Source organism: Protopterus annectens, chromosome 10.part0, assembly GCF_019279795.1.
Source record: "Protopterus annectens isolate FY-2018-M chromosome 10.part0, PAN1.0, whole genome shotgun sequence".
In the NCBI taxonomy this organism is placed as follows: Eukaryota; Metazoa; Chordata; order Ceratodontiformes; family Protopteridae; genus Protopterus; species Protopterus annectens.
In genome coordinates, this window is record NC_056744.1 from 739200619 (window position 1) to 739216706 (window position 16088).

The window sequence follows — 16088 nt, forward strand, 5'->3', positions numbered from 1 at the left end:
TTCAAAGAACTGGCACTACATAACAAAAGACAAGTGGATTTTACAAACCATAGATCAAGGTTACCGGTTTCACTTCCACACTTTACCAGTCAAAGAGGAATGCCAAACCTACCTCCAAATCAAAAACAGAGGCTCTACCAGATAATGGAGTTAGCAAACATGAGAGCTGTGGAAAGAGTGCCAACAGCAGAACAAGGAAAGGGGTTCTACTCCAGACTATTCCTAGTTCCAAGAAAGGAAAAAAGTTGGAGACCAATTCTCGACCTGTCCACCTTAAATACATACATCATTGTCCCAAAATTCAAAATGCTGACCCTACAGCAACTTCTTCCCATGCTGGGCAAGGAGTCTTGGCTGGTAACTCTAGATCTCAAGGAGGCATACCTGCACGTCCCCATTCGACCAATCTGCAGAAGATACCTCAGATTTCTTGCAGGATCAGAGCACTATCAATTCTCAGCATTGCCCTTTGGCTTATCTGCTGCCCAGAGTATTCAGAAAATGCCGGGCAGCAGTAATCGCCCATTGCAGACTACAGGAAGTTCAAATTTACGCATACCTGGACGACTGCCAGCTACAAGGGGACAACAAAAGCAAGCTGACAACAGATTTACAAAGGGTCATTTACTTGCTACAAGGACTGGGATACACAGTCAATTTACAAAAGTCAAGGCTGATACCATCCCAAACAAGGACGTTCTTGGTGCGGAATTGGACACAGTACAACAAATGGCATTCCTGACTACAGAAAAACAAAAGAACTTCCTCTTTACTTCTTGGCACTAACAAAACTGAACAAGTTAACAGCAAGAAAAGTTCTGCAGGCCTTGGGCTTCATGGCATCATGCATAATCTTGGTCCCATTTGCCAGACTACATATGAGGAAACTACAGTGGTACCTAAAGAATTTATGGTCCCAACACAGACACAGTCTAGAAACAGAAATCCCACTAATTCCATGCTTAAAACAGGAGTTCCTATGGTGGGCTCAGGCATGCCAGTCAAACCCAGGCCTACCCTTTCGCAGATGTCAACCAAGCCAGACCATCACAACAGACGCTTCAGACCTAGGATGGGGGCCCACATGCTGGACAAATGCGTGCAAGGATTGTGGACACAGGATCAACTTCGCCTGCACATCAATCTAAAAGAAATGCTGGCAGTAAAACTGGCAATCCAAAAGTTCAAACCATTTCTCAAAGAGGGCCAGTTGATGATAAGGACAGACAACACCACAGTCATGTGGTACATCAACAAACAGGGAGGCACTCATTCATACCCCTATGCAGAATGACCTTGGAGCTGTGGACCCTGGCACTCAGCTACAACATTCAGTTACAGGCAATATTTGTACCGGGAAAAGACAATACTCTAGCAGACATATTAAGCAGAACCACTTCGGATGCCCACGAATGGAAACTGCACCGGACATCTTCAAGACCATCTCAAAGAAATGGGGAATGCCACAGATAGACCTATTTGCATCACCTCTCAATCACCAGCTCAAAAAATTCTGCACAAGGACATTCCACCCACTAGCATGGAAAGTGGACTCACTCTCCTTCAACTGGAAAGGCCTAACAGCATATGCATTCCCACCTCTTCCTTTGATACACAAGGTACTACTAAAAATCAAGGAAGAACGTCCAAGGATAATCCTGATAGCTCCAAACTGGCCAAGACAGCACTGGTACCCACTACTGAAGAGCATGTCTCGGAACAAAATGTGGCCAATACCTCTCATGCCTTTGATGTTAACTCAGAATAACTACAGCATCATACATCCAAACCTAAAACCGCTGCAACTGACTGCATGGAACATCACATAACAGCAGCTAATCCAGAACTTTCCCAAAGAGTTAAAGACATTATTCTTGAAGCACGCAGACCTTCAACAAGAAGGAACTATGCTGGAAAATGGAAAAGGTTTGTCATTTGGAGTACGGAAAGAGGAAAAGATGTGTCAAACATAGATATGCCTAACATTCTGGAGTATCTGGCCGAACTTCTTCATTCAGGCCTGTCCTACTCCTCCATCAAGATACATGCATCAGCTATTTCAGCAGAATACAGCTTTGATCCACCTGTTTTCTCGCACCCTTTGCTCAGGCAGTTCCTCAGAGGAATCAAGAATGTAAAACCTCCAAGGAAACCACCATTACCAGCTTGGGATTTAAACTTTGTGCTAGAAAAGTTGACACTATCACCCTTTGAACCAGCAGCAACAGCAGACCTACAACACCTGTCATGGAAAACTGCTTTCCTACTGGCAATAACTTCAGCAAGGAGGGTTTCAGAACTACAGGCCTTAATGGCAGTGCAACCCTTCCTAATCTTCCACCAAGATAGAGTGTCCATGAGGACTAATCCTACATTTATGCCCAAGGTGGTATCCAGAGTGTCTTTGAACCAGGCAATCCACCTACCTACCTTCTTTCCCAACCCACAAAACAGAGGGAAAGAATACTGCATACCTTGGATGTACATAGACAGCTACGCTACTACTTGGACAGAACAAAAGACAGCAGAAAGACTGACCAACTTTTTGTAGCCTATGCAACAGGAAGGGAAGGAAAAGCTATTTCCAAACAGACAATCTCCAAATGGATAGGAAACTGCATACGATACTGTTACTCCTTCCATGGAAAACCAATTCCACAGAACATAAGACCTCATTCTACAAGGGCAACAGCCACTACCACAGCCTTCTTACGAGGAGTGGCAACCAAAGACATTATTGAGGCGGCTACTTGGACCTCCGTGCATACATTTGCCAAGCATTATAATTTGCCTCTATATTCCAGATCCCGAGCAGGGTTTGCCACTGCTGTACTGCAAGGGATCCTAAACACACCATAATCTACTTTTATCCTCCTCCCTTGTTGGCTATGGTATTCTACCCACTTGTTATGACTGCAGATGCATCCATGAAGGACATAGTACAGTTTTGTACCTACCATAAATGTAGATGTCCGAACTGGATAGCATCTGCAGTCAGGATTACCCTCCCTCCTTCCCTCTGTGGTACTCCTAGGGTGTTTACCCTCCTAATAGCTAGCTGTTGGGGGGGGAGTCTTTTATGGTGTATTTGTTTGTATATATGTACATATATGCTTATTGTTGTGTTTACCTCTATCTATTTGGAAACATTGGCATCTATCCAAATTTTTAGCCTGCAAGAGGGCTACTGGCATCTGGGGCAAGAAACACTGAGGAAAATGGCGTCGGCTGATGCTTTTATACCCGAAGACCAACAGAGATGACGTCGGGTGGAGTGCGACATCAGCCGAAGCCGGACCCGGACTTTGGAATCCGGCCGACTGCAGGGCTGCCTGACGACAGGACAACCCACTTGTTGTGACTGCAGATGCTATCCAGTTCGGACATCTACATTTATGGTAGGTACAAAACTGTACTTTACTGGAGGTTTTATTTTTACCTTATTGTATGTTTTATTAGCAATATGTAATGCCTACCTTTTTGGGGGCACCTGACATCTGGGGCAAGAAAAACTGAAGAAAATGGCATTGGCTGCATCTTATATACGCCTGACGCGCTGACGTCAGAGAAGAAGCGACAGCAACCGACGCCGGACCAAGATTTTGGAACTCCGGCCGACTGCGGGACCGCCTGATGGCAGGATAACCCAAGTGTAATGACTGCAGCAGTGAAGACACTCTAACTTCTACATTTATTGTAGGTACAAAACTGTACTTTCTGATAGCGCTCCCTCTATAATATGGTACATCACCAATCAGTCTTTCAGACCATCTGGCGTGGCCGGGGGTGTAGCTGTTTTCATACAGTTAAATATTAACTTGCACCAGATACTTCAAGGTTCTGAATTTCAGCTCCTTAGACATTTTGGATACATTTAATAAAGTCTGCTACCATGTCATTGCCAACAGCAGATCCTCTTCATTGTCACCTAAGGACCACAGTGGGTGTCTTCACAAGTTTAAATTTCTTATCTGTTAACACCAGTACCATAATTCTATACAACTTCAATTGTTCGTGAACTGGGAGTCTTGCACAACTAGTAATAAATGTACCCAGTGTTTCCGGGATTACTTTAATACCAACTTCCCAGATCAAATTGTTCAAGTTCCTAAGATAGGAAGAGATGTACTAGACCTTGTTCTTGCAAGTTCTGCTTTTGCTTACACACCTACTAATGTTATCTTCTCTTTGAACAAATCTGTTTACCAGACTTACTGTTTTTCTCAAAATTAACTAATGGAATGCAGGTCATTAAGGATAATAACCACATGGAACATTAGAGTCCTAAAATAGCAAAAAGTGTTCTAAGAACTAACCCAACACTAGAATGGAGAAAGGAGATTTTACTCATAGGGATGAGTATAAGTCTGGGTATAGAAGATGGGCAAGAGAAGACTGGAATTTATTGGGGAAAATTAGCAAGGGAGCCAAGGTTTGGGAGCTAATATCTAGTAAGAAAAATGTAATACAGTGGAATGTGGCCAAGCAGAAGTTAGGACTACAGGTTAGAGACTACTTTTCCTTCTGTAAAGGTTGATAATAAATTACACACAAAAAACATGGGATGGGGAAATACTAAGTAGAAGACCAGCTTTGGTAGAATTTTCATTTGAGTCAAGAATGGAAGCTGCTGTTAAAAAAAAAAAAAGTGGGAGATAATTAGTAGGGCATCTTAAAATACTGCACAAGTATAGGAATCAATAGGAACATTGGAAAGAGAGCCTGGAAAAGCAATTTATAAAGGGACAATTGGTAGATGTATATGGCTCCCAAGCATGCAAAGAAGTCCAAAAGGTTTAGGATTTTTATTTGGAAGTGTATAACCAAAGCAGAATTTAGAGAATTTTTCTTTCGGTAGATAGCAAATACTGGAGGTGTGATGAGAAGAAGTGGAGTAATTTGGAACATTTTTGGGGGGGGATCTTAACAATGTGGCAGATTTTAAAAATTCCCTACACAGTATTTTGTCAAAAATTTTTTCAGATCAAATTGTAACTGACATAATGATTTTTTTGAGTTGGGACATAGCATCCAAATTGCCTAGACAAAGTAAGGTCTCACTAAGTTTAATGCTATTGGCTGCCAAAAAAAGCAATTATTAGAAAATGGAAATTAAAATGTAAACCAAATGTAATTGGCTTACTGAATATTGTAAAGAGGATACAATAACTGGATGTGGGATCTTTAGAAAAAAGAAATGAGCAAATTACTTGGAAGTAAATGGAATATGTGAGAACAGTACATATGGAATAATCTTCAGGAGGGAGAGTGAAATTTAAGGGAAGATAGGGTTCGAGCAGATTATGTAGTGTTGGAGTGAGTTATAATTATTAAAAAGAAAACATGTATGTATGAATATATGTCTGCTTGATGTATAAAATACCTGTGCAATCACTTCCCAAACAAAAATCCTATACTTTCTGGACCTTGTCAGGTTCAACATAATATAAATCAACAAACAAAAACAATGGTACAGTTTTGAAACAAGAGTTGCAAAGATAAGTAAATACCAAAACGCAGCACAAGAATTCCAGAGAAAGGTAAAATACATGTGATTTATATAATACTATTTCTAATACTTAATTTTGTTCTGTTTTTCTTTTTTGTCTGCATATTGTATCACTGTTGTGTCTGCTGTACTAATACTTGCATCTCAACATATTTTAGTGTGCTTTTTTGGCTTTTGCCTTTTAGCCTTGGTTGTGCCAGAAAAGGGTCTTCAGACCAGAACACCTAACTGGTTGCCAAATGTATGTGTGTGTGTATATGAATCAATCAGTCTGTCAGTAAATAAATACTGAAATAAGCATTTAAGGATAAAATTTAAAAAAAAGACAACTTACTAGAATATTTACAATAAGTACACTTGGACTGGTCAGTGAAATAAGAGAGTATAAAGAAGTACAAAGGGTTAGGAGAAACCTTAGGATTAGTAAGTATTAGTGTTAATGTCTTGGGTACAAATGCCGTACAGATACTACAGGAGGTATGGTCATGGGAAGCACCCAAACAAAAAAGATACTGTTCATGATGATCCTTATAGGGAATCTGCCTCCTCCATTGACATTTTCCGTTCTTGGATGACATGAACTCTAGGTAGCAAAATAAAATACAAGACCAAGAAAAGAATAAAATAACAAAAAAAGAAATAAACAGGGCACTTACTTGGTGGCTAAGTATTCAGTACAGCAAGAGGGCATTCTGACAAAGTAGCAGTAATGGCATTCGACCTGGTAGCAAAAGTTTTGGGTAGTTGCATCCGTACATCTGTTTTATGCCCTCCAGGGGCATAGGTTTGATGTACAGAGCATACAAGATCATTTAAGCTTTTGTATACTGGCCAAGCATTGGGTTGCCCTGGGCAGGTGGTCCCTTCTGTTTTGGATACTGCAACAGTGAAGAGAAGGACATCTACTTTTATGGTAATATTTTGCACAACTGTACTTTATTTACAGATCTGATGTAATTTTTACACCCTTAGAACCAAGTCTGATACCACATTGAAGCAAATGTAATTTGAGGTTTTGGAAATGGGAACATTTTTGGTTGTGTTCAATGTTGGTAATCTTTAAGGATGAATTGGTTTTATGTGGGTTACTGAAGCGAGAAATAGAAATAATGAACCAGCTTTGCTGGAATGTGATAATGTAATTCACTGTAAGAAAATAGAAGGATCAACTATTTGTAATGTTAGCTGCTTAAAAAAAAATAAGTAAAACAGCCACTAGAAAATGGAAGACTGGATATGTGCCTAAAAGAAGAGTGATTATAACATTTATTGCCAAAACAGATGGGAAAGTAGTTTGGCAAACAGATAATTTTTCTGGAAATGCATTACTAGGTGACAACTTTGGAAAAATTGATAGGGTTTCAGTTTGGGAATGATATGTTTTCAAAGAGATGGCTTTAAACTATGCAATGATGTGTATTAAACAATTATAGTAGGTGCTTAAAGGTATGGTTAGTTTTCTGGATAGGGAGCAGTATGTCCTTTGAAACTGGAAAATTACCCAGCTACTGTGTTCCTTAATATTTTTTGTCTTTTTTTTTTGTTTATTTTTGTTTATGATTAATGATTCATTTTTTATAAACATTTTTAATGGGATATGTGATACTGCTGAAGATGAAGACAGACAAATTAAATAAGAGAAGCTAAGCTAGTGGATGCTGGAAAACTGGTGGTGCTGGAAATGTGTACCAAATTAGATGAATCACCAGTGATAAAAACTGGTTTATGGCACTTACAAGAGACAGATGTAAGCTGTAGAGCTCCAAAACCTGTAAATAGTTGCTCTGTTTCTAGCAGAATGTCAATTCTATTTGCTGTTCTAAATACAGTTTTGCATTAAAAAAACACTATTTGCATGAATGTAACAGTGTATCATTTCTTTAGCAAACCTTTGTATTCATTTGCATATTTATCTTTGTAATTGGACACATTTTAGTAACTATTGCTGTAAGCTTTTACTGAGTTTGTCATTTACAATGCTTGTCTGTGTGTTATTTGTGTGTTACTGTGGGTGTATGGTTTGTTATGCTTTTGTGAGGTCGACTTAATTTTATCTCGTGTTTGGCCTAATTGCTAAAGTCGAATTAGCAGGCAAGAAAAGTCTTGAAATTGTCTGGTGGCAGAGAGTATAGCAGTGGGCCTGGTCTACGCAGTTGTTGTGTCTTTCGGCTTTTCCCAGTTAGGGGTCGCCACAGCGGAACTCCGGTCCGCTAATGATTGGTAGTTGCTTTTTACGTGCCGAGTTACCAGCCCTGACACACAACCTTCAACGAAGGTGCGCCCATTCATGCATGTCTCCATGCAGAAGACGCTCTAGCTGAGAATCGAACCAGACACCGTCTTACTGTGAGGAGACAACGCTACCGCAGCACCACCACCGCGAGTGGGCCTGGTCTGCATAGAAGAAAAAAAAATGTTTTCCTTGGGTATCAGTCTTCATTCTCTGACATTGCAGGCAGTGCAGTTTCCAAAGTGTTTATTTGCCATTGTTTGCTTGTATTCATGGCCTGGTTTCCTTTTCGTCGCTTGCATCCATTGATGTCTTGTTTAGGATTCTTCTTGTCCAGTGTTACTGCATAATTCTACCATTTTATTCTTTGTTTTTCACAAACAAGACTGGCTGCAGTTCTACCTTCACTTAAGCCCTCTTTTCCACTAACTATAACAGGTAGAAGAAAGGAAGGAATATGTTACTGAGATTGTATTATGCGAACATTGTTTTTGGAATCCTGTAGTTTTGATTGGAGTAAAACACACATATAAAACAAAGCTCTTGATAACGAACAGTTAACATGTCCTTTTAAGTTTCTTTGTACTATCTGAAGGAGTGTTATCTGAAGAAGGATGTTCTTGAACTGGGTGGTGTATTCCAGTGTATGCACTGTCTCTTAAGGGCACATATAGCATGTCCAGTTCTGAAAGCCATTACATTCTAGTGTATGTTTAAAAGTGAGACCTTTTTTTCTTATGCCCTTAGGGAAGAACTAAAATTGTCTGTCATTTTCCCCACACCAATGTCACTTGGTCCTTTGTTCTTGCTAATTTTGGTATGGATAACTTTTAGTTGCTTCATGAAGCTTGCATTCGTTAGCAATGTTACAAGAAGTGGGTAATAAAGCATACAACAGAAGTAAAACATTTATATTGCTAAATCATTATAATATTAGTCTGTCGTCTGGCACCATAAACCTGAGTGCAGCAGAATTGTTAAACTGTGCTTATTCTTACTGAGTTTACAAAACAATTAAAATTCATTTAAATTAACATTAGTCATGTAATTTGGTCAGCATCCTAATGTTTGTAATTCTGTTTCTTGTTTCAGAGGATATTCAACTCCTTTGTATATACAGAAAAAATATCCAATGGAGAAACTGAAGTTCAACAGGTAAGTCCCAGTCTCCTGAAGTATTCCATGCAGTTATATATTTCCTATATTTTATGGTAAATTTTTGGAAAGATACTTAGTCATTGCCCATACCAAGTCTCTTTTGGTATGGTTAATAGTACACTCAATGTAGGACTAATTCCAAACTGATCTGAACTTGTATGTAAGACCATGTTTTGTAGTTTTAATTATTATAGACTTTGTAGGGTACCTTGAAGTTTAGCATGCTGAAATATAACAATACTGTAAATGTAGTTAACTTAGGATGTGTAACGTACATATATGTAGTTGGCTATGTAAATAAAACAGTATGATGTGTAGCTGTTAATTTATTTGTTGATGTCATACCAACACAGTGAAACACTTTGTAAAACCATAACATGACAAGACAAATTTTGCCTTATGGTCACATGACTGCTTGTTGTACTTCAATAGTTAGTGGACTGGAAGCATTCATAAAAAGTTAAATTTGAGACTTTAGTTACACCTACTATATATGGTTACCTCCCATTAAGAACACTGAAACAAATAAAATAATGAAGAAAAATAAATTATTTTGTTCTTCAGCTTTGTTTTATGAACAGTAAAAATTACCCTTTTGGCTTGGGTATAGGCAGTGGAACCGTGAGGTGACGGATTCATTTGTAGGGCAGTACTAAGTGTCTCATGGAGAGGGTGAAACTGACTTGGACAATTTATATAGTGAGGAACTTCAGCTATGTAAACATAACAAAACTTCTATTGAATTTATCTAAATTTTGACAGGGGCCTATTTTGTGGATGAATGTCTGCAAGTGTTCTGCAGTGTTCTTTTTTATGTTTCTAGACACCAGGAAGATGGTTATGTGTGATGATGTGAGATAGTGCCAGCTGTGCCAGAGAGAGTAGGGCAGAGCATGTGTAACATAGGCCAGCATAGCTAGCTGGAGTTTTGTATGTCATTTGAATATCAAGCTGATTTGTAGATGAGCTTGTGTTAAAAATGTATTTGTAAAGTTGCTTGTGTTAAAAATGTATCAACAATGGGTCCTGCTGGACAGAAAAAAATATATATGTATATAAGGCTGTGTTCTAACTGCTAAAATGTATATATTTTAATAGAGGATGTTGGAAGGAAAGGGGTTAAGCTTAGCCCAGCTAACCTTAAGAAAAATAGTCTGAAATCAATTTACTTGGTTTAAGCTGTAAAGGTTTTATCTCACAGTTCTGAATGCAGACAAAGAAGCAATGTCTGTGAAAAGTCTTTCTGCAGGAAATGTGGAAGGGTTGGAATTGCTTTATAGCTTCCATATGCTGTTTTAAGCCTTAGCAAAGTTGTGTGTGTGTGTATTATGACACATCTTTGTCAAATCCTGGCTCAGTTGCTAGTGAGGAGGTAGTGTGGGAACCACAGAGTCAGGTGATTTAGATGGCCTGTCATTCTGTAGCCAGCACTGAAATTGCATTTCAATACTAGTGGGAGGGAGATGTGATAGATGCACTCTTGTTATTAGACCTGACAAGAGACACTCATCTAGTTTCATCTTGCCTTGCTATAGCAAGTAAGTAGGGAACAGTAGTTCTTCAGTCACTTAGGAAAATATAGTGAGATTAGTTAAACTTTTTCGCTGTATCTTTTTGATTCTTTCCATTGGTTTTGTTTTTTATATTTTCTGTGATTGAAACTATGGTGTTTATTGTAAATAGATATTTCAGTATTTTCATGTTTTCTGTTTTATTATTTGTTATAAAATATATCTATCTGTATCTTTCATTGTGGCTGGTCCTTTAGAACATATTTAATCTTTGAGAGTAATTGCATTTTAGTGGCACTGTGACTCCATGTTCCTGAAAGTCTTGCCACTTGGTCAAACATTACCATTTGTGTAAGTGTTAATTTTACTGAGAGTAATTGGGTACCCTGGTAAGAGTGGCTGGCTTTGTGGGTGTTCTGGTGTCAGTGTATCTACCTTATAATGTAGGTGGAGGTGGCAAAGTGGGTAAGCTGTGCTAGCCTTTCCTGTGTGTGTGTGTGCACGTGTGTGTGTGTGTGTGTGTGCGTGTGTGTGCGAGTGCGTGTGTGCGTGTGTGTGTGAAAACTGAATCTCAGACAGTGTGTGTCAGCTACTTTAAACAGGGACACTAAGAGCACTAATTTCACAGAGAGGGTAATGGAGGACTTGGCTTGGAACACCTGGCTAAGAACTTAACTCTATAGCTTTGTCAGTGGGGAGCCTTATTTGGGGCCTGGAGAGAAAGTCCAGCCCCAGTATTGTAGCATGTATTCCCTGTGTGCTCTTAAGGGGAATTGTACTTGGTGCAGAGAGTAGCATCTGAAAATGCTGTGTGTATCTATTTTTTCTCAGTGAACCTTCTCCACCAGTGTCAGTGGTGAGGATTGAGGCTCCTTGATCATCGGCCTAAGAAGGGAGTTCATAGTATGCATTGAATGTGTATATTGCAGGTTGTTCTTGATTTACATGTTTTATGTTTCAGCAGGGTGCTCCGAGTAAACAGCATACTGCTATGAGTGATGTGAATGTTGCCCCTCCCCCAGCTGGCCATCATCTGATGGCTCTACCATTTCACCTTGAGTCTCCTCCCCAGTGCTTTACCTGGAGACTGGGACTGCAACAGTGGTGTGTTGGGGAGAAGAAGCAGCATCACATATACTGCTCCTGTATGCCAGGGGATTTTTATTTATTTATTTATTTATTGTTTTTGTTTTCCCTAACTGAGCAGAGCTAGTGACAGCACCATACATAACATCATTTAGCTCCAGCCCCTCATCAAACTCCAGAATTAACTGCAATCTACCCTGTAATTTATGACGCCATTCCCATTGTGGGAAATGTATTCTTATAGGTTCATAGGTGTGTACTAGGCTGATGTCCGTGGTGCATTTACAAGCCTAGCCCATAGGATTACCCTTGCATTGTGCCACCTGACCTTAATTCCTAGTGCCTCTGTCGAGTAGAGCCACTGGAGTGATCCCCGGGGTGAATTTTCTATTTCCTATCCACACATCAAGATTTCTCTTGAAGAGGGCCAGTGAGGTACTCTGTTTGACATGTATGGGAAGGCTATTCCATAGCATGGGCAGTCTGTGGGTTATGAACCTCTCCCTCCAGCATGTTCTGTTGATTGTGATAATGAGGTTGAGGTCTCTGGAGCGTGTAGTGCTGAGGGATTGGGATTTCTTTAGATGTAGCATTTCTAACAAAGCTGGGTCAGACATTGCTTTGTAAGTCAAGCAGCGATCGGCTCTAAGTAGGCGATATGAGGCAGGGAATAGTTTGAGTTTTTTTAGTCTGTCCATATAGGATAAGTGTTTAAGGCCTAGAATCCTCTTTGTGAGGTACTTTTGTGGCCTCTCCAGTTGTTGCAGGTGTCTGATGAGGTACATTCCAAATGGGGCATTGTACTCAATGAGTGGCCTAATGAGGGAAGAGTAGAGGGAGACAATGACCACTTTCTTCCTGGATGCAAAACCCGTAGTAATGAGATGTGCTACATAGAAGGATTTTCTGACCACAGTGGCAATGTGGTGGTCAAAAGAGAGGCTGATGTCAACCTGTGTTCCAGATCTCTTATAACACCTTCTGTGTTCCGTGGACTACCATCAATGTGGTAATTCATGGGAATTGGGGTTTTCCCAAAGGGGATGATGACACATTTTATGGCATTGAGCTTAAGGCCATGGTTCTGACACCAGTCGTTCGTCTCAATGAGGCCTTACTGTCGGATGTCAACATTACTAGGGGAGTTAATAATAGCTCCTAACTTGCAGTCATCTGCAAACTTTGTCACCCAGAGTCCCTTCGTGTTGGCTTGGACTTCAGAGAAATAGATACCAAACAGGAGAGGATCCAGGACCGAACCCTGTGGGACTCCACTCATGACTGGTCGACAGTCTGACTAGGAGTCAGCCACTTTCACACTGTGTGTTCTATCTATGAGCCAGTTTGCAACAAACCTAGTGATATATGGGTTGATGCCTAGCTTAGTGAGTTTTTCTATGATTCCTGAGTGGGGAATGGTATCAAAGGCCTTGGTCAGATCAAGGTAGGCTGTATGAACCACCTTGCCTTCATCCACAGCTCTGGTGACTGACTCAAAGAAGTCAACCAGGTTGAGCAGGCATGATCTACCCTTCACAAAACCAAACTGTGTAGAATCCAGAGTTTGGAGTTTCCCTATATCCTTGTTTATTAGGTCCACAATGATGCGTTCCATAGCTTTGCATATCAGACTCCATCAGGCTAATGGGGCGATAGTTACCAGGGTCTGTAATTGCTCCTCTTTTGTGGAGAGGAATGGCTGTAGCAGTGCATCATTCAATAGGGACAAAGCCTGAGATGAGACTGTGATTGAACAGGACACACAGTTGAGGTGCCAGTTCACTTTGTAGTTCATGTAGAACACAGCCAGGGATATTGTCAGGTCCCATAGAAGCTGTATTCTTGGCCTTGGATAGTGCTGTTTTAACTTGTGCAGCAGTAATACCAGGTGCCTGGCAATTTACTGGTATTGTGATTGGCCCTGGGGGGGGGGGGGGGTAAAGTTGGAACTGAATCTGTTGGCCAGTATATTGGGAATGTCTGTTGGCTCGGAATAAGAGGTGAGAAAATGGCAGCCTCTGCAGGTACGGCAATTGTACATCTCTAAAAATCCAAGTTGCAGTAACAAATATCAAAGAGCCAGTAAACTGTAGCGTATAAATGTTTATTCACTTAGGTGGCTAAATAGCCTTAAACCATAATAAAGGAAACATCAACAGACCAGTTTCGGCTATACAAAGTACATAGCCTTCATCAGTGTTAACAGACAGTAAAACAATTTTACATTTGAGTGAATCCTCGGCTGATTGGTCCATCACAAATGCTCATTAAGCCCTGGTGGAAATAAACCACCCAACTTGATAATCCATTTCTTTTCTTTATTATTTAATATTTGGTGCCATCCCACTTTGTTTGATTTGTTGCCAGTAATTTTATCAATCACCATGAGTCTGAAAAGTGCATTCTTATGTCCCAGTGTATATTTGTATAGTGCATTGGTAATTTTCTTCATTCTAATGTCACTGTAATGTTCAGAATTTCTGATATTCTGAGTCTAAGGGGTTGAGAGGTCTGCCCAACATAAAATGCAGAACAGGTACACGTGGCAAGGTAGACCACCCAATCTGTTCCTTCAGAAGAAGTAAGAATCTCGGATCACACTTCAACCATTACAGACATGCTGTCAGGACCAAGGATGATTCAAGACAAATTACCCTAACTGGTAATTTACTTGTGTCCCATGTGGTTACTGTACTAATTGTGGTAAAGTCATGAAAGCCAAACAATTTACAAGTAAAAATACTGGCAACGTGTTTGACATTTCATTTTTTTGCTAATTGCGGGACAGATTGGGTGGTCTACCTTGCCTTATGTAGGAGAGCGTCTTGGTTTTATTGGTTATGGCGATATCCATGCATTTATGTATGTGTCCATACAGTGTACTGGTGTATGATTCGGTGGTCATGCAACTATTCTGCATTTACATGGGTGCCGTGAAGTTAGCCACATCTGTTTTTAGGAGCCCAAAGTTAGCTTTGGAGAAGTTTTCCATGGTGGTTACCTTTGCGGGTGGGAAGGATGTGTATTTCTAAGGTGATTCGTTTTTGGTCGGATCTAACCAGGGAGGAGGTCGTCCCCATTAATAATGACCAGGTCAGGGATGTTGCTACCTCTAGTGGGGGTAATAATGAGCTGCTCCAGGGCATTGGAATTAATGAATTCCAGGAAACGTTGGGCAAGCGTATTGGTACATAGGTTCATAGGTTTATACTAGGCTATCTGCCCTAAGGCATTTATAAGCCTAGCCCAAATTTTTGTGGCTTACGCCACCCCTTATATGAAAAAATACTGTGCCCATTAGTTTGTTGTGCCTCTGTTCAGCAGTGACACAGATATGATTCCCGGGGTAAACCTACGATCTCCCATCCACAGGTCTAGATTTCTCTTGAACAGAGTCAGCGAGGTGCTCTGCCTCACATGGACCGGGATTTTATTCCACAGCATAGGGAGTCTCTGAGTGATAAATCTATCCCTCCAGCACGTCCTATTTATATCCGTGCTAAGGTTTAAGTCGCTTGCTCTAGTGGTTTTGGTGGATTTGGATTTTTTGGGGTGGAGCATGTCCATTAATTCCGGGTTGGACATGGCCTTGTATGTCAGGCACATGTCACCTCTGAGCAGACGGTATGCGACTGAATAGAGCTGGAGTTTCTTCAATCTGGCAGCATATGACAGATTTTGGAGTCCCTTTATCCTTTTGGTGAGGAACTTTTGGGGTCTCTCCAATTGCTGCAGATGTCGGGTGAGATACATCCCGAATGGGGCATTGTACTCGATCATTGGTCTAAGTGAAGAGTACAGGGGAACAATGACCTCACTAGATCTGGATGTGAATCCCTTCATGATCAGGTGGGCAATGTAAAAGGTCTTTCTAACCACTTTAGCAATGTGTAGAGCTGGAGTTTCTTCAATCTGGCAGCATATGACAGATTTTGGAGTCCCTTTATCCTTTTGGTGAGGAACTTTTGGGGTCTCTCCAATTGCTGCAGATGTCGGGTGAGATACATCCCGAATGGGGCATTGTACTCGATCATTGGTCTGATAAGTGAAGAGTACAGGGGAACAATGACCTCACTAGATCTGGATGTGAATCCCTTCATGATCAGGTGGGCAATGTAGAAGGTCTTGACATGAGTAGCTTTCCCAGTTAATGGAGGGGTAGTTGAAGTCACCCAGTATGAGAGTGCTAAGTTGGTCCCTAATATTCTCCAGGGTGCTTAGGAACATGGAGTGTGAGTCTTGGATCATGGTTTGGGACCTATAGTAGGCTACGACCTGAATCGTTGTCTTACCCAATGTTAGCTGCACGTGAAGTATCTCTGATGCATTATGTTGGGCTACCAGTCTGAAGGTGTGCGCATCCTTTATGAATATGGAAACACCACCGCCTTTGGAGCTTCTGTCCAAGTTCTGGAGCTGAAAGGTGTGGAATGAGTTATAGCCTGGTAGTGCAGGGGTGCTTTCTGCTGCTTTAAACCAGGTCTCTGTTACAGCACAAATGTCAATGTTTTCCATTTTAAGGAGTGCTTTGAGTGAGTGCATTTTGAGATTTAGACTTCTACCATTGAGCAGCATAACCCTCAGATTGCATTTT

General features: G+C 40.7%; 1 protein-coding gene across 1 annotated transcript in view; it reads left to right on the plus strand.

Moving 5' to 3' along the window:
* Positions 1-16088, plus strand: part of CACHD1 (cache domain containing 1) — a 1377863-nt gene that overhangs the window by 349698 nt on the left and 1012077 nt on the right. Inside the window, exon 2 of the mRNA XM_044085560.1 lies at positions 8832-8894. Coding sequence (XP_043941495.1) covers positions 8832-8894 — 63 coding nt within the window. The remainder of the gene's footprint in view (positions 1-8831; positions 8895-16088) is intronic.